Source organism: Eutrigla gurnardus (assembly GCF_963514095.1).
Source record: "Eutrigla gurnardus genome assembly, chromosome: 3".
NCBI classification, from domain to species: Eukaryota; Metazoa; Chordata; class Actinopteri; order Perciformes; family Triglidae; genus Eutrigla; species Eutrigla gurnardus.
In genome coordinates, this window is record NC_139917.1 from 13,975,767 (window position 1) to 13,995,397 (window position 19,631).

Here is a 19,631-nt window from a genome sequence, read left to right on the forward strand (position 1 = left end):
AATCTAGTGACAAAGGAGGAATGGAGGAGTGGCAAGATGGAACGGAAAAGAGATAAATCTTCCCTAAAAAAAAAAAGACACTGCTCTTCCTCCTGCTCTCCATTCCTCTGTGTTTTCCCCTCACAAGTTACACTACTTAGCCGTCTGACCTTTTGGAGCTCTTTTACAACCCGGCAATTACTATTAACACTGCCGAGGGGGTCAGGTTTGGCTCGGGACCAAGTCGCAATGAAAATCATCTCAACAGCAGCGTCTGATTACTGCGAGCGCCGGGGCTCTCTGTGGGAAACGGCTGTTTTAAGTGTCAGCTCGCCGCGGTGGTTTCACACGTGCTTTCCTCGCCCATCACTTTGCAGGATTTATCCAAACCGCGGGCCAGTATTGAAATCCTCAGACACGTACAAAAAAAGAAAGAAACTATTGTGTGGGAAAGATATAGAATATGAATTTAAGAAAGGTTGGGGATGACAAACGCGTCGCATTGTGTACGTTGGGAGCTCTGCACGATTCTCCAGCTTTATGAGCGATGATGTAAACAGACAGTGAGGCCGGCGTTGTCAGAGCGGAAAGCAATCAGAGAGACATTTAAACCGTCTCAGCCAAGATAAATCAGAACCTGGGGTCACTAATCATCTCGGTACATATCGCACTTCTTCGCTGCATCTGGCCTTAAAGGCAGACTTCATGCAGACAGCAGCGTGCGTGGGAATGACGAGGGAAGTGTACTTAAAGCAGGTCTGTGTGTGTGTGTGTGTGTGTGTGTGTGTGTGTGTGTGCGCTGTACATTTTTGACTTCTTGCCACCGAGTTGAGTACAGTCTCCCACCCGGAGGAGGGAGAGAGCGGGAAGCCGCTGAAAGCCATAAATCTGAAACCCCCAAAGCACAGTTCCTTCACTTGTGTGACACATTTATTGTCCTCTTTTCATTTCCCCTCGTTCTCCTTATATTCTCCTCAACTCACACACTGCACACGCTGAAACTTTAACTCCGATTCTTCAACGTTACGCATTTAAAGAGAAAGGAACCTCTAAGGTCTGTCATTGGCAACAGTCAGCAAATTCAGGGCTTGATCACAATCTACCATCTCTGAGACTCATGCAGTACACTTCCATCATGTGCTGATGGTTGCCTTATGAAACTGTGGGGAGAGCTGACAGAGTCTTGGAGCAAAAAGGCCAAATAGCACATTTCAGAGGAGGCCAGGATCAGAGGGATTGAACTGTGTGCATGCATATGCATCACTTTTATATCATGTGTTGTCTTTGGGCTCTAAAAAGGAGTCCTTGCTGCGTTGCAGCCGCTGCTGTAACGCGTTGTAATCCAAGACCAGCACAAACATGATGCTGCATATGAAAAAAGATCCTTCCTTTCTGTGAGTCAGTATGAGGTAACACTTAAAAATCATCTGTCCACACAACAACCACGGTGACGTCGTGCCCACAGTTGCTAGAATGTGCTATGATCTATAATTAATAAATATAATACATTTACAACAGGTGCAATTACTGGATTTAATATTTTACACATCGTCAAAGTCTGATTTTGTTAAACATTTTCAGATTTTGGTCCAACTGAATGCATCTCAATTGATTTGCTCCTTTTCATTGTTCAAAATCAATTTGATGAATAATTTGAAGAGAATGAGCGTTTTCAACTCACTTTCAACCAGTTAAGGATAAATAATTCAACACCTTTTAAATCAAACTACATATATTGGCATTATAATAACCGGGAAGCAGTTGCAAACAAATAATGACAGCCGAATTAGGACAGTAACATGACACAGCAGTATATAACACAGTATATAACACACCCTATATATTATAGGGTGTGTTTCTCAAAGTCAAGGAAGGATCCTTCAATGGCTGAATCTCAAGGATGCACATCGTCAAACCCCACTGAAGGACTGTCCAACGTTGAGGATCCCTGGAGTCCTTCAGAGGATTTTCAAGGAAGAATGTGTGTATCCTCCGTGCTCCTAAAACACCCACATATGTGCTTGATGCATTTCCCATCCCATGATTTGGAATCGGGGCAAATCTGCTGTTAAACTTCCAGTTATTTCACCCCAGCAGTCCACCAACATCTGAACAAATCTGAGGCCAAAAATCTGTTGATGATCTGTTGATGTTCATAATAAAACATAGGTTTTATATAGCGTTTTTCATGATATTCTATTAGATCGATAGGGCCTAAATTAAATGTTTGTTCCACACTGTTGGAGGCTGTGGAGGCTATTTCAACCAAAACAGAGTTGGTGATCATTAGAAGGGTTGAAATTAGTTAAATTAGTTTTATATCATTTCTGTTCAGTTTGAATGAAGTGGGTTATTTTCCCTGTAAAATGTCTGTTTAATGTTTATCAATGATATTTGGTGGCTTTGACACGTTGGCTGCATGTTTTAATTTTATTGTTTATTTTGAAATGTTTTGAGGAAGCAAAAAATCATTATCAAATAGAACAAAAAACGCTTGCTTGCTTGACTGTTACAATGTGTTCCTCCGGATGCCAGGAAGTAGTCTGGCCCAACCTCTGTGGGACCCGACTTGGAAGGACCTGTCAGTCAAATCTGTACTTAACATTTTGTCAATACTAACACTATAATTTAAATACGGTATGACATCGCTCTGCATTGACATGTTAGCCATTGTTTGACACATTGTAAAGTGATTTTTTTTTAACTTTATGTCCCATGACATGTCCACTTCAGCTCTTACGTTCACAGCAATAACACATTATGAGGGTGAAACCAGGAGCGCGCTGCCGCCCTGCAGCAGCTCAGCAGGCGTGTTTCTGCGTATTAAGGCGCCGTGGCAGCTGGTTGGGTCCGTGCAGATTGTTTCTGACACTGATGGAACGGAGATGTTGTTACTGTACTGGCTCCAGAACCACATTTGCTGCACCCCTCTGCTGTGGCACGGTGCCTACTGCTCAGTACGAATGAGGCCCCCGTGCACACAAGCGAGCGTGCACGCTGGTGCGCCTACACACATTTACACACATCACCCGCTGCTCTAATTGCAATGCTGGAACAGTAGCCCTTCAAGGTTATTTTTTTTATTCTGGGAGAAACTGTTTTCTAGAAGAAGAAAAAAAGCGCAGCACTTCATATCTTCTGTAACCAAGTGTGACACTTCTGACTCAGGCAGGAAGGATAGAGTTGGGGAAGTGGAGGAGCAGGAAAAGAGACCCCTCTGATAGAGAAACCCAAAACCTCATTGTAATTTAGTCATCGGCAGAAGGCAATTAGTGCAGGAAGGACTGGTCTTTGCCAGAGAAAGCAAGCGGCTGACACACGCCAGGACTAAACTTGCATTGAAAGCACAATTTAGCTGATAATGTGAGAACAGACAATGGTTGTTATTTTGAGGATAATAGCAAGTGCAAGTTTAAACTTAGAGAGAAAGCACAGAGGAAGAAAGCAAACACGAGGTTGAAGACTTTTTCTGAATGGAAAGACTGAGACGGGGAGAGAAATGAGGATTTATTGATGCACCCTCTCGCGTAGTAGATTAAAGGCAGGAGGCGGAACGCCTCTCTATTTGTCTCGCGTCTCATTTCAATGAGGATTTATTCAGACAAGGCTGGGACGAAAGTTCAAACTTTTTGGAGAAGACTGCAGCAGCCGGGTTTGTAGAGCCGCAATAGAAACTCCCGGGTGATAAACAACACCGTTCACTTTATGAATAATTGAATGATGAAGCTGCGAGGCAAAGGTCATTTAAAGTGAAGAGATATTTTGATTTGTTCGTATATTCGACAAACTTTATTGAAGATAACAAAGACTTCATTTGCTAATAAAGTGAGGAAACCTGCAGGTAACATTCATATAGCAACAATAATTTTGTCCAAAGCAAAAATTATTGCTTCCTATAAAATATGCACATTAAAACTTATGTAAACGTTAAGAAAGGATTCTGCTTTTGGCAAATAAATTATGGTGAATGTATGTTTAGGGTTGGGTAGCTAAAATGCTTAGTTAGGTTTAGGGAAATATGACGTTAACTGACTTTGCCGAGCTTTCAAAAAGATAAATAGATTATCAGTTTCAGGCTTCTGAGGAAAGAGAGGCTACTTCCTGTTTCAGCTCACAGCTGCAATTTGCAGGTTTCCATCCAAATATGATTATTGTTAGCTCTCTGGCTGATGCACTCTGTGCTTTTAAGTGGTTGTGTAATTTATGTCAAGGATAATATTACCCCCAGTGTGTTATTGATTCTGTGGATATTCCTTAATATTTGCTCTGGCAGGAGGTTGACTCTCAGCTACAGGATGATTGCGCTGCTCAGTGGACCAGGGAAATCTACTATAATTATCAAATAGACCACTTAAACTTCAGAAAATAGTTTGACCTCTTAATGCAGCTTTTTTTCCCACAGCATTTCATAGAATTAATCAACATCTCTGAGATTTTAAAGATGAACGCTCTTCCACAACATTTCATTTGGATTTCATCTCAAGATGAAGATGTATGTCATTTTGAAGGCTGTGTATTTTTGAAACTCTTGTTTCATATGTAATGTTCCCATGACTCCAGCTCTGCCTCAGTAGCCGTGTTTCCATTCAATTGTCAAGTGAATTTTAAGTGAACTTTTGAAATGTGAATCATGTGAATAAACTAGGCTACAACCAGTTTGGTCAGAAGTTGGCGCTATAGTCTACCCAAGGCTGTAACCCACTAAACAGAGTAGGAGGGGAAAGCATGTTGCTAACCGGAAACAAGTCTCTCTACCCAACCGATTTGTGAGAGAACATTGGAGAGACGTCTTCAGGGATTTGTTTCAGTTAGGCAAGTTTGAATCGTTGAAATGTTCACTAAATGGGAAACAGCTGATCAGTCATGAGAGTTAAATGTTCAATGCTTAACGTATTTGGCAAAAGTTTCCATATCCCATTTAGAGCATCAACTGTTTTTTGAGTAAAAAAAAACAGATTTATGTTCTGAGTGAATTTCAGGGTTAGGGTTCCCTCTGGTAAACAGTTACACAGTGCATATACTGTATGTTGGGCTTTTATTGTGAAAGGTTTGAACATAAGGAGTGTGTTATTGGACACTATGGTGTACATTTTGAATATGTATGTTTCTCACAAGGTGTTTGGTTGATTCCTTTATTCAGCAAAAGCTGAGAAAAAATCTGAAAAAAAAACTGCTTTTTCGCTGCTTAATATTTATGTGTGAAAGTACTTGTGTGACAAAAACAACCAATTGAAAAAAATATAGTGATGTGCAACTCCACAAAAAAACTCCCTGGTGTGTAAAAGCCTTAAGAGTGAGCTCAACACAAACAAGAGATTGGATTTAAAAATTCTACGAAGCAACAAATTACTGACAGGAACGCTGCAGCAGCTACCGGTGATACTCCCACAGACGGAGTAGAGGAGCGATGAGGCCGAGGAGGAGAGCACTGGGAGCAAGCCACCCCTCCTACTTATCTACCTCTTTCTTCACCCCACTCTTCCTGTCTTCCCCCCAGGACTCGGGGAGACAGGAGACTCATCTCCCGGCAGCTATCCCTCATGCTCTCCACCACAACTTTCATCTGCAGCCAGCGGCCCGTCCTGGCCGCACGGGAGAAAACACGAAAAAAGAAAAATACAACCAAAACAAGGGAGGGGAGCACGAAGGGGGGACCAACAGGAGGTGAAATGCATTCTCCAGGTTCTTTTTATCATCAGATGGACATCTGGAGATCTACAGAGACCTGCTACATAATCACTCCAATCTCTGCAAGTGTCTCTGGAACTCAGAGAGCAGGAGATCGACGGAGGGAAAGAGTTTTTCTCTCCGTGTCATACAGGTTCAGGTCTTAGCTTCAAAGAAAACACAAGGGGGGCCCCCATTTGGAAATGAATTTTCGCCACAAACTATCATCTCATAACACAAATATTACCATTAATGACTCAATTTCCTTGTAATTTCCTCATCGACCCCCCTCCTAATTGGGCCCGTTTGTTTGCTTTGTCATCCTCCAGTGATCGGGGCCTTTTGTTTTTAGAAGCAGAGAGGGGACTCGTGTGGGAACCTGATGACTTATTCTGTTGGATGAGGGGGGGGGGGACCCCCACAGCTGCTGAGGAGCCCCTGCAACACACAGGAGGACTATGGAGGCAACCCTCATCCTGCAACACCAAACAGCACTTACTGGTAGCACGCTGAGTCAAGTGCCTCTCTGTCTTTATCTCTCTGTCCTCCACTTTGTCTCCTGCTCACCCTCCCTCACGTCCTCGTTATGTATCTCCCCGTCTCCCCTGTAGTATCCCTTTCTCTTCTCTCTCTCTCTCTCTCTCTCTCTCTCTCTATAATGGGCCTTCTAGCTGAATCAGCTGAGGCCAGCGCTTTGCGAGCTGCTCTCTGCTGGACACCGAGCCTAATTAATTGGCCGTATTGTCCCAGAGGGAGCGGAGCCAGCCAGGGGGAAAGGGGTTAATAGGGAGGAAAACGTGTTGGGGGGGGGGGGGACAGGAGGAGAGGGTACGGCTTCCCTCTTTATCAGACGCTCTGCTTTTCCTTTTCAGAAAGACGGAGAGGGAGTATGTGTGTTTTCTTGTGTTTGAGGGAAAGAGAGGCAGGGAGAGAGAGAGAGAGAGAAAGTGTGGACTCACAGCCCCTCACCCCGCTACGAGTCTTATCTGTGAGAGCTAATGAGTGATGGATTAACCTGGGATCACCCCTGGCAAATTGAGATGACCCCGCAAACTTACCCTAAGTACCATCCCAGAAGTCTGCATTCCACCTCACACGGCCAAACAAATACACACACACACACACACACACACACACACACACACACACACACACACACACACACACACACACATGCACCAGCTGTTGCTGTTATTTTCTCTCCAGGAAATGCTTAAAGTTCGTGTCTGTGCAAACACAGTTTCCTGGGCAGTGACATCAATTATTGGGCAAAAGGATGTAAATGCTTTGCACCATTTCCTTATGTGACTGGAAACATGGCCATGTTTTCAGTAGAACTGGAACACCGATGACTTATGGAGCACCTGTGGAAAAGCTTAAATCAATCCAAGACCGCAGGCGGGATCCCAAATCTGATTTCCAACAACAAGCTACAAACCTTGTATAAAAACTTTTATATGGAAAAATTACACATCGATCTAAAAGCCTGCAAAGTATCCATCCTTTCCCCTCAAGTTTCTCGTACATCTGTCTACTTTGTGCTGACCTCTGCTGACTGAGATCTCTTTGTGCAACCGTGGCAACTCGCCGGCTGCAAACGCAGCTTCGTTTACCGGCTGGTTGGGTCCATCGGGCTGCCATCCTTTAAAAAGGCAGATAAGAAGCTGACGTGTGACCCTGTAGTACTGTTGGCTATACGGACAATCACACCCATACACTCACTACCGGGACTTGAAGGCATCCATGACGACCGGGACACACACACACACACACACACACAGCCTGCACCATGGCTTATATGGGAAAGACAAAGACGTGGGTGATAAATCACCGTCAGCTATTCAACCACACACACACACACACACACACACACACACACACACACACACACACACACATAGAAGGAATTCCAGGATACGTTTTTTTTTCTCTCTTCTGGCAGCGTGTGAGCATGTTTGACACAAAATGGAATTGTTTGACTCCGCTTGATCTGTCACAGGTGCTTTCTCCGCCTGCCGAAGGCAGTCAGTGTGTATAAGAGGTGCATAAAAAAGGTAACACACCAGATTAACTCGTACATTTTCAGTTCGTTAACATCTAATAGCATGAAAGGAAAATAATACTTCAAAACTCTCAATCTGCATCTGTAGTCTAAATATAAACCACCTGATTGCAGTTCAGCAGTGTGCTACAGACACAGCGGGGGGCGCTCTGATCTACACAACAGGCTGCTGTGTCTGTGTGGGGGGGGGCACCCATAGCTGTGAGTGTTGAGGACCCCTGCTTCGGGGCCCCGATGGTGCTCACGCTCGTGCTAGGTGGTCTCGATGGTGAGCAGCGCTGCCAGCCAGGTTCCTGCCAGGACTCTAACCTTGAATCCAACAAAAGACTCATTCTCTTTTTATTTTCTCTCTTCTCCCATAAGCATGTATCTGTTTTTTATTGCCGTTGTTGATGCTGTTACAGCCCTATCAGCTACAGGGAGATTTCAGAGGAGTTGTAACAAGCCGTGCCAACGCTTTCATTTTTAAGTGTGAACAGGCTTGGATAAGCGTAGTGCATGACAACACACGCTGCAGCGGCTTCGGCGCTTGTTCGGATGTGTTTTCTTTGACCTGAAAGCACAAGAAGGAATGCACCATGCGAGGAATTGATCTAATCTTGTTAATATTGTATTAACTGATCACAGCGAGGCACAGTGCAGGAGAATGACGTTTTTTCTCTCCAAATCACTTTCTCGTTTTCTTGCTCGCTTCCTGTCGTTGCCTCTACTCCACATTATATGTTTGCTTTGGCGGCGGCGCTCCCCTCCTCTTGGTAGCCGCGCAGTAACCTGCTGCCACACAGAGGTGCTGAGGTCATCAGGCCTGATCCCCTACAGCAACGCTGGCCCCGGCCTCGGGATCAGGTCTCACACACACACACACACACACAGAACCAGGTACTCTCTCTCTCAACACACAGACACTTGTTCACAATGTTTTCTTGCCCTGTTTACGGGTCCCTTTATGGTCGTCTGTTACCAATAAAGACTGCTCTGGTCCGTCTATGGTGGCGGTGATGAATCAGGATCGTGCTACCAGTGTGGCTCAGACGTGATGATTGCATGACTGAGTAATGCTGCTTCTGAAAGATGAAGTGTCTTTTTAGCCCTTTTTCGATCACATCCCTGCTTTAGCAATATATTATGGCCCAAAAAAATAATGAATTTGTATTTTTGTAGCAAAAATCCAATCCTATTTTCTTCCTGTAAAACAAAATATGACGTGTGCTGATGTAAGCTAGTACCAACCAATCCAGACCAATAATATCATGACATCCAGGATGAAGGATTTAAATCCCACTCTCAAATATTCCATTTCACTGCACAGCGCTTTTCAACACTCTTATTTCCTTTTCTGTGGGACTTTGAAAGGGGAACTCCGCCGATTTTTACACATCAAAGTCTGTTTACGGGTTTGGAGAGAATTGCTGCATATGTGGAAAGATTTGTACGGACATTAGAGGCCCCAGAGGGAGTCCGGTCAATTGCCTCAAGTGATGTCACTTGAGTCAGCGTCGGGTTAGTCTACAAATTTGAAAATGAGAAACGTCTGGGTGTGTGTGGAGGTAGAGAGAAGTGATCACACCAGACCTCACTAGCCACTACTAGCATGACACATCCGAATCTGCCTCTGTCAGCGGTTACGAAGCATTATGGGTAATATAGGCTGCAGATTTTAACACAGAGAAAAGCGCTGGTTGTTTTTTGTTTGTTTTTTTTAAATGAATGAATGAAATCCCCGACGGGGAGCTGAACATGTTGGCCTCCAGTAAAATGGGACGGAGTGTGTCCTGCCTGATTGGCCTCCGTGTGACAGCGTTTACTCTTTGGTGTGAATGTGGCTGCCTGACATACGTGAGAGAGAGACAGGCAGGCTGTGATTCATGGAGCCGATGAGTGAGGCGCTGGAGCATCTTGTGTCTAATGTGTGAACACATGCTGATGTTGTTTGGTGTGGCTTTTAATTGGCCCTAATCATCTGGTACCCGCTCAGCCCGGACCATTCCACTAAACACAAACACCTCTGTCTCTCTTCTGCTCACACACACACACACACACACATTCATCCTGCGGTTCATGCCAAACCCACAGCGCACAGAGATCCTCCCTGGGCTGAGACGAGCTTTCACTATGGCATCGAGTCGGCAATTAATTCATTAACAGATGTCTCCCCAGGCGCTGAATAGCTGCTCACATCCTGGACAGAATTACTGTTTTCGTAAACTCCCACTGGCAGACAACGGCGATTAAGAGACACTCGCACACGCTTGTGCAATCTCTCTCTCTCTCTCTCTCTCTCTCTCTCTCTCTCTCTCTCTCTATCACACACACACACACACACACTCTCTAAAGAGATGTATGGACTGCATGATGTCAAGGCCTCCTGGCGGCGAAGAAAGACACATGGAAATACTCACACACATACACAGACACACACACACACACACACACACACACACACACACACACACACACACACATACACACACACACACACACACACACACACACAGGTAATCACACAGACAGGTATCAACAACGACTGAGAACAGCATCTTGTGTCTGTCTGTCGCCGGGGGACTTAAACACGAGGAGCGACCTGTTGAGTCGCGTGTGTGTTTACAAGTGTGTGTGTGTGTGTGTGTGTGTGTAAGGAGTCTTGATGCCAGAATTGTGTCTTTGATGCGATACCTGGTCTTAGTATCTCAATACCAATACTGAAACAATACCACGGCAAAAACCAATGAGATAATAGATGACACCACATGGAACGTGTCTCATAGACTTTCTCTGAAAGTGAACCTCCAGCACCAGCAACAGTAACAGTTCAGGCGGAGAGCGGTACTGCAGCATGGCACAAAATCCTAATAAATACAGATGAAGTTTGGTGAGAAGTTGCTAAAATCAGGAAGTGGGGTTTGTGGAGAGAATGTAAACATGTGATCTGTGGTGGATGATGTGTTTCAGGAATGAGAGAATGAGATACTTGGACGGATTCCGAAAAGATGGTGAGTCAAAATGTTTATCGGTACATTGGGTCGTTAATTAGAGCGGCATTGTTATCGCACATCAACGCAACTCACAGGAAGTAGCCTGCAGCTCTTATTAAAACACTACACTAATAAAATGGGATATCGTACTGTTTATAATGACAGGTTAATACGATACCTTCCTAGTATCGGTGCGCTGTGCAATTCTATGAGTAAGTGTTGGAGTGGCCTGTATTCCTCATATCCTTCAAACACAGCACTTTTACAGATGTTTGGGAGCCATCCGAGTCATGTTTGAACACTGTTTTGGTGAATTTACAATGCATTTAACTCTTTGCACCTTAGGCGACCAGCTCGAGCTGCGCTGTCAAAGAGTCCAATAATAATAATGAAGCAGCTGTCATCGGCGTAAAGAAAACCTACTTCTTGTCTGTGGTTTTGAAAAAGATTAATCAGATTGTTGAAAATCTTTTTGTGCGCAGTACAGCCAGATTTCTCTCTCGGGAATGTACCTGACAGTGTAAAAACACTGGAACGGAAGTGTGTATGTGCTAGTACTAGAGAAGTGCTGTGTTTGAAGGATAGAAAGAGGAAAAGATACGTTTTGGAGCTCATCAGCCGGGCCAATTACCACCAGCTGCTGCTGGAAGAGTGCTCCGCAGATTGGATGGAAACACTGTAAATGAGCGTGTTTTCATCCACAGGTATGCAGTAGCGATACTTCTGATCATAAATAGGAGAATTATGATGATAATCTGAGTTCCTGGCCTGGATGATAAACCAGCCACGGTCCTTGGTGAGTTCAAGCACCAGTGAGGATGACAAGAGGAAATAAGTGCAGGCCAGAAGGAGTAACACAACATGGCTTCCGACCAAAACGTTCCTCAAAAACAAGGTCGAGGTTCCTTTCTGGTGCGAGAGCGCGCGAGCAGAGCCCCACGTGCACGAACACACACTCACCCTGGCGAAACTTGTGGACTCACACTGTGAGCGGGATCTGTGTTGCATTACGTGTTGTAGCCAAAGCAATGAAACAAAACCACGGCCGTAGAAATGTTCACTTTACCCAGAGGACCCTGGATTCAACAACAGACACACAAGCTGTGAAATTTCAGAGCAGATTTTGTCTGCGAACACATTCCATCACCTCGAGCCGTGCGACCTGAGCTTCGTCAACGGCTGTAAAAAATGGATTGTAATGGAAGTGATCGTTTTCCCACTTGAGACTTCACCAGACAACATGCAGAATGCTGTAGTAAAACACAGTTACCCCAGATGTGTTTGGGATTTAGTTTTTAGGTTTTATGAATGATGGCAGCCTTCCTTGTACTTCTCTCTCGGCACAAACACTTTCTAATTGCCGTTCTGCGTGTTGTCTTATCTGTAGCTTGGCCTCAGACACTTTTTTGATATGAAGTAATTTCCAATCTTCAAAGGCCTGTCAGAATTTATTATCTGCGCAAAAGTGGAATTCCATCCAAATTGGATTGTTTCTTGAACAGGCCTCATGACAAGCAACAACTAGCTCCAGGATTCCAGCTACAAAAGGCTGCTGCCAAACACCGACATTAATAGCTTCAAGATCTTCCATGCTTCAACGTACGCTACAGTCTTATTATTCCTCATATCTATTGCTCCCATTTGTGTCTGAATCATAGCGATTAACTCACTCATGGGATTGTATAGTCTCAGGTTACAGAAGTAGTAGTTTAAAAAAAGCTCCTTTGATTGTAATGGCTTTATTTAATCATAATAATTGTTTAATACAAATCCTTTGATATGCTTCTGGAGCCAGATGTCAGAATTATCAAAAACCAAAATGGGTCTACTCTGTCATCAGAGACCATTCAGACTAGAGACGCCCCTCTGAGAGTCAGTTTCCTGTATCTGTAGCTGTTTCACCACTGCCCGCCCATTTAGGAGACCACGCTTGTAAGGGGGCATCTTTGCTATCTTTGCGTTGACCCTGGCCTGGTGACTGTTTAAGGCTTAAAAAATGTATTTTCAGTTCACAAGGTAAAAAACACACTTTGTAACGTTGTACAATATGATGATACATGTATCCATAATCAGACCGAGAAAAAAAGGAAAAGAAATGATGCTAGTTCGCTCGCTATCTACCTTGAATGATTCCACCATGCTTTCGTGTTACATTGGTTACAGAAAGACTCTGCCTCGCCCCTTGCTGCTGGGAGACTGCTATGCCCGGAGGAGAGCTGGCATGGGCTTCAGACACTAGCTAGCTAAGCAGCATGCTATGGAGATGGACAAGCTAGATGCTAACTAGCCAGCGGTCCTGTCTACTCTCCTCCCAGCAGCGTACAGGTCGGCTAATATGGTCCCGTTGATTCATTAGAACTTCCTCAAGTAAATCTTGCTAAGCAGTGTTAACCAACATCTTCTGGCCTCGGCCTTCAATCAATTACCCAAAAATACGTCATCATCGTCAATGCTACAGAGTCCCAGTGTTCCCAGAACATGCTGCAGATAGTTGTCATTATAACTGCCTTCCCACGGTGTGTGTGTGTGTGTGTGTGTGTGTGTGTGTGTGTGTGTGTGTGTGTGTGTGTGTGTGTGTGTGTGTATCTTTTTGGTGTTTGGTTAGAGTGACTTGATATACCGTATTGTCATCCTTGCTTACAGTACGTGCTGGCTCAGTGGCCATGTTTCTGTCCGTCCGAGAGATATAACAGGTCTCAAAATCTAAAAACAGAAGGGTGAGCGTTCGTCTGGACCATGAGCCACTTCTTTTTTTTCTCAGCGGTTTACAAAACGAGTCATAAACACTGATAAGAGCTCGGGCAAAAGAGAGTATCCTGAAGTGAGACAGAGGCCATTCCCCCCCGTTTGAACTAGCGGCTGAAGAAAACTGAGCGTGTGTGTGTGTGTGTGTGCATGTGTTTGTGTGTGTGTGTGTGTGCCTACAGGTGTGTGCATGTCAGCAGTAAGAGGCGAGTGCTGCCTGAAGAAGTGAAGGTGAGGAATAGTGAGACAGTGCAAAGTGCAAAGCTCCTCTTGTCAGTTTATTCCCAGCTTTGTTTGCTGTGAGCGCTACTAACGACGCATCCCGCCGGCACCTTTGAAGATGAAGGATGCCGGTCCATAAAGGTGCACGGTGAGCCGCTCAAACATTAACCAGACCTTCAGTCACGTCTGAAAGGTACCAAAGGAACATGACAGCAAGGAGACACCTGAGGGGGGGAAAACCACGTCTTTTTGTACTGACTTGCGTAGCGTCTGTGTCCAAACAAAAGGTGGAATGATGTCTGACTGCTATCATCAGCAACTTGATTACAGTTTGATTGTCATCATCTGATATGTGCAGGGCGACTGTAAACACGGCAACCATCGCTGAAAGCACAACATGGCCGATGATGCCATTGAGTTCTGGTCTATTTAAGGCACAATTTCAACTGCACGAAATGCAGAAATTGATTGTTGCTGATACCATCGCTGGAAAACTTCCTCTGTTATCAAACTCCGCCATAGCTGTGCTGGAATTATCTTCGACCTCGTTAAGGTTCGGGCAGCTGTCCATGAAAGTAAGAAAAACACCACACATCAGCATGCGCGCAGCTGCTTTTAAGTGTTTACTCATGTTTGCTTGAGCATTTTGTTTGAGTTAATATTCTCATCTAGTCAAGGCACTCAGAGGACCTGTTAAAGATTTTTTTTTTTCCTCACCCCTGACGGTTTCAAGTTCAAAGCTCTCACATATCACGAGGCATAAAAACAACTTTCAAGGTTGTGTTTTTTTGGTTTTTGTCTTTCCAAGTTGTTGTGGCTTTACAACTCAATTACTTTAATGGGTGTCAGATCAACCATGTCAACTTCTCTGCACCGCATGTTTGCTCCTGTCAGTCCGATTGCCTCCTGAACAGCACCTGGGAACGTTGGAGGGGTTTTCTGCAGCTCACATTTGATAGAGCAGCAAAACGTCATCCAGCTGATACTGGGCAAGAAGCAGCGATAGCAGCTGGGCTGCAGAAGAAGTGCGTCTCTTCCAAATCATTGATATGTTGAAGTATCGTTGCATCGAGAGAACGAAGTGGCAGAAAGAAAGAAAAAAGGTTCTTCTTGTCCTAGTGGTTTTTACATTCCTGTTAGCCCAATAAGGGGTGCCGCGGATGAAAAAAGGCCATGGAAATGTCACTCTACCACCTTTTTATTTCCCCAGTTCTTCTCCCTCACACATTTTCCTCATCATACTCTCCCTCTCTCGCTCACGTCCGTCTCTTTCATTTTCACTATTGTCTCCTGCTCCATCTCCAGCCCCTCCTTCTGTGCCTGCTGCAGTCCCCTCATTCTGACTGCATTCAAGCTTTTTTCTAATGCCTGAATTATTCAAGACGCTTTCTCCCCTACTCCCCCCCCAAATGTCAAGTAAACTGCACAAACCTGAAATCTGGGGGGTGAAAATTACATTTACAGTTAATTTGCACTGAAAGAATTTATCTCCCGAGGGAACTTGTCTGAAACGATGTCATCTTCCTTCTACTTTGTCAGTTGAGTGGGTTTTTCTCTTAGACTATAAAGCATGCAGGAGCATTCTGACAGGCCAACCATCATTTCTTCTGAAATTACAGATGCAAACCTAGATTAACAGCTACGAACTGAGATTGACGCTTGTCTCTGCTGTGGCGGTCCTGGCTGTTTGACCCACTGCATTAGAAGCTGTTCCTGAGAGTCAATCACCTAAATGGATGGAGATGCATCCTCTGTAGCGCCCTTTGAGATCCCGATGGAAGCAATCAGGGAAGTGCACTTCAGGAGAAACACAGAAACAGACCTCTGTGTTCAAATGCACTTTTGTGATTTTTGTGTGTAAGTGTGTGTGTGTGTGTGTGTGTGTGTGTGTGTGTGTGTGTGTGTGTGTGTGTGTGTGTTTCTGTTTTCCGTGGGAAGTGAAGATGAGGGAGTATGGAGGGAGTCAACAGCTTGCATCAGTCCACGGTGCCAGACCTTTTACTGCACGCAGAAACACTTCTGTGCTAACTGGATCCTTATGAGAGGCCAGAGACACTCACGGTGCCATCATTAGGCTGAGTGCAAACCACAAACTCTAGGATTTCGGTGTGATCACTGCAGTTGCCCCACTGAATACACCCATCCGTCTCACACGCCTCCTGCCATTGTACACCGCTCTTAGTGCCACATTTGCACACACACACACATATTTCCATAATCCACACAATGTCTAAAACAAATTATCTCACTACAACATGATGGATAAAGTAAGCTTTTGTTCGCATGCTGCTCCGGTACGAAACAAGGCATCAAGGATGTTGACTATAGTGATTGTTTTTCCCACACATGTATAGATCGTGTAGATATTTAAGAGCTGTAAGTTTTAAAAGCATTTTCACTGCGGCATTCTTAATGACTGCTTCTAATGTTAATAATTTAAATGTTGTTGGTGTTGCTTGATAAGATTCAAAAAATGTAACGAAGACATGGAGGAGGAACCAGTGCTTTAAAATATTTCTATACATCCTGCCTTTTTGTCTTCTCTGTAAAGCATGTTGAAAAGTGGCACATATGTAAACTATACTAAAACATAACTGATATTAAATTGAAGGCTGGATTAAGTGAAGGGTAAAAAATCAATCGAAAAGCTCAGTTGACCTCAAAGACACTGCTTAGCCTGACTGTATTGAAAGCTTAGAGTAGAAATGTATTTAATTGTAATTATTTAACACGTTGTAAGCGTCGAGAGTCACACAGTATGTACAGAATTTCCACAAAACTGCTGCGCCTGTTGATTTAGCAACAGCTCCCATCTGCCAGTGAGAATGTCAGAGCTTTAGAAACAGACAACACCAGCGAACGCAAACCTCTTAAACAGCTGATGTGTGTCAAAGTGCCTTTCTTTCTCCCTATCCAATAATTACAATAACATGAAAAAAAAAAAGCCATATTCCAACAAATTTGGTGATGCACACTCTACTTTAACTACAGCAACGTGATTCAGCAATTTCATTCAACAATCTTCCAGTCACTGATCTCCTTCTCTTACTGTAGAAGCATCTCCAGTACAGAACTTCACATTGACAGAAACCTGGCGAGGATTCTTTACGTATCTGCAACCTACAGGCTCATGTGTCTGTGCCAGGTCGTAATAAAACTCCTGTAACTTTAATCACTCATCAGCTGATGGAGCATGTTGGCTGTCAGACACAAAGAGCAGCAGCATAGATATGATCAGAGCTGTGTTGTTGCAACACCTGCTTTCTTCTAAGGGAGGAAAATACTGTGTGTTTCAAATAGTTTCATTTTCTCTCCTTGAATAATGGTAATGATAATTATCATTATTCAAGAGCTTGTTAATGATAATTATGGAATTATCGACATGAAAGTAATTCTCACTTGTTATTTTTTTATTTAGCCTACCACGTTAAAAATGCAATAAAACCAGAGCCAATTTAAATGATTTCAAATATACAATTGGGAAAACGATTCTACTGCAATATCTTAAAATGAAATAATAAACGAATAATTTATAGTTTCGTGGTGAGAAATTTAGATTTTTAATTTCAGCGACAGCACCTGACATTTTGTTAGATTTTGTCGCATTGATTTTAATGTGGAAAATAGTAAGAATAATCACAATAATTAAAAAAAAAAAAGCTGTGTTCAATTACCACTGCGGTTGAGTTTGTTGCAGGATACTTGAGATGAATTTAAAGGCATCACTTTACTGCAGCGGTAACGTGGAGCTAGGACAAAATCGTGGACGATGAGGCTCGGTCGCCCCTTTTTTGAGGTGGTTTTAAAGCTATTTTCACGTTCACTTTGTTGCGTTTCCATGTTGCATGCGACTAAAACCCAATTTGATGCTCGTGGACGAGCGCCACAATATCAGAAAAAAATATATCGATTTGCTGTGTTTTTTGTTTCGATGGTCCAAGTTTTAGTTTAATGAATTGGAGCTTTATTCGTACTGTAAAATGTAACTAAATTATTATTAATAATAATATTAGTTAAAAGCCCACATAACTCATAATTTTGCATGCCCAAATTTCCCTGATTTTTCATTGCACATATTAATGTCACGTCTCTCTTTCTCATATGAAACATTCCCGCTGCTTAATGAAATCCCTCCAAATCCCTCCCGCATGCAGCGGCGCGGAGACGGGACTTACCGACACACTCGTTGGCCTCCCTGGCTGTGGCTCTCTGCCACGGTCTGTCGTAGTGGAACGGCTTGCACCTGTCGCACTCCGGCCCGGCGGTGTTGTGCTTGCACTCGCACACCAGACTCCCGTCCCGGTCCTTCACGCACCGGGACGCGTGCCCGTTGCATTTGCACCTCCCGCCGACCTGCAGGTCCGACACGGCGTAGAAGTACGAGTCCCGCGCCAGCTCCGAGTCGTCCTCGTTCTCGTCGCCGAACGTGTGCAGCCGGCTGAAGATGACCTTAATGTCCGTGGCCGTCACCCAGTCCTGCAGCACCGGCGAGTTGTCGAAGTCGTGCGCCGACGGCCGGCCGTCCAGCGTGCTGAAGGCGATGAGGCCGCCGGTCAGCGGGTACATGTCGGTGTGCGAGTCCGTGCAGACCGCCTCCTGCTCGTTCTGCTTCGTGATGACGGCCCGGTTCGGCTTGTTGTACATCTTCCTGCACTGGGCCGAGTAAAACTGAAAGGGCACCCAAGTTTTACCGTAGTCCATGGACTTGTAGATGACCATGGATTCGGGTCTCGGCGAGCAGAACTGCAGGCTCACGTACGTGACCTCGAACTTCTTGCCGAGGGAGAGCGCGAGCGTGACGTTCTGCGGGTACTGGACGAAGTTCTCGGACTGCCAGCAGGTGAGGTTGTGCGGGTTGTTGAGGTCCGTCAGGTACGCCGGAGGGTGGTACTTCTTGGGGTCCGAGGCGTCGCAGGTGTGACAGTTCCGGGTCCGCTCGTCCCCCTTCTCCGCCGAGCTCACCACGCAGTAGCGGCTGGGCGTCTTGCCGCAGGTGCCGGACACCTTCACCTCCTTCCCGAAGGCGGAGTTGACGAAGTCCGGGATGCAGCGCCGCGGGTTGCCGTGCTCGTCGTAGCAGGGGTCCGGCGGAGAGGTCTGCGCCGCGAACAGGCTCACCCCGTAGCCGCCGAGGGCGCTCCGGCACGACAGGGACGCGGCGAGCAGCACGGTCATCGCGATATCCACAGCCCGTCTCATGGTCGACTGTCCCCCGCGCGTGTGTCCCCCCGAGTGTCTCTGCCGCTGGAGGAGAGACGGGAAGCAGCGAGGGGAAGAGGGAGACAGTTAAAGTTGGTGATGGCAGCAGGCTGCAAAACAAGAATGACTATTGGACAACAAGCAACAGTCGCTCCCACCACATGCACGCCGCGGGGAAACGTCCACGAAGCTCACTTTACCTGAGATAATTTAATAAAGACGTCGGGCTGCTTTTCTTTAGGTTTTTTTGTTGTTTGTTTCTCCAAATCTTCTGCGTGGAAACAGAGGAGCGGCTGGATTTAAGAGTCGCTAGTGTCCTTATAGCAAGTCCCTCTCCTCCTACCCTTCTTTTCACAATCTCTCTCTCCCCCTCCCTCTCCCTCTCTCTCCCTCCCTCTCTCTCTCGGATCGGATCTTGCCTGGCACAGCTTCAGGTCAGCTCATCTCGAGGGGTGACACCGGGCGGAACGACGACATCCACCGGTCAGAAGGTGCGCAAAGAGACGCAAATGAGCGCCAAAAGGAGAGTGCGATCAAGTGGATGTATTGCCACACCTTCACGTGCGCGTCGCCCGGACCGCGGAGATAAATCGTAAAAGCAGAAAACTGTAATTAGGCCAATTGCAGTAAAAATGATAATTAGGCCTATTATTGCACCTTTCACCGTAATTACAAGCTGAAGGCGGGCGAAGTGAGTGACAATCCTGAAGAATGGCAACAATTTGTACAGCACTACTACAGATTACCTGAGCTATAATTCCAGTACATTATTCTAATGGTAGGCC

General features: G+C 45.1%; 1 protein-coding gene across 2 annotated transcripts in view; it reads right to left on the reverse strand.

The window, feature by feature from the left end:
* ntn1a (netrin 1a) overlaps positions 1–18,861 on the reverse strand; it is a 55,864-nt gene extending 37,003 nt beyond the window's left edge. For both annotated transcript variants that reach the window (XM_084005789.1, XM_084005788.1), the window contains exon 1: positions 17,823–18,861. In XM_084005789.1, coding sequence (XP_083861915.1) covers positions 17,823–18,846 — 1,024 coding nt within the window. In that variant the 5' untranslated portion in view covers positions 18,847–18,861. The remainder of the gene's footprint in view (positions 1–17,822) is intronic.
* Between the last annotated feature and the right edge of the window lie 770 nt (positions 18,862–19,631).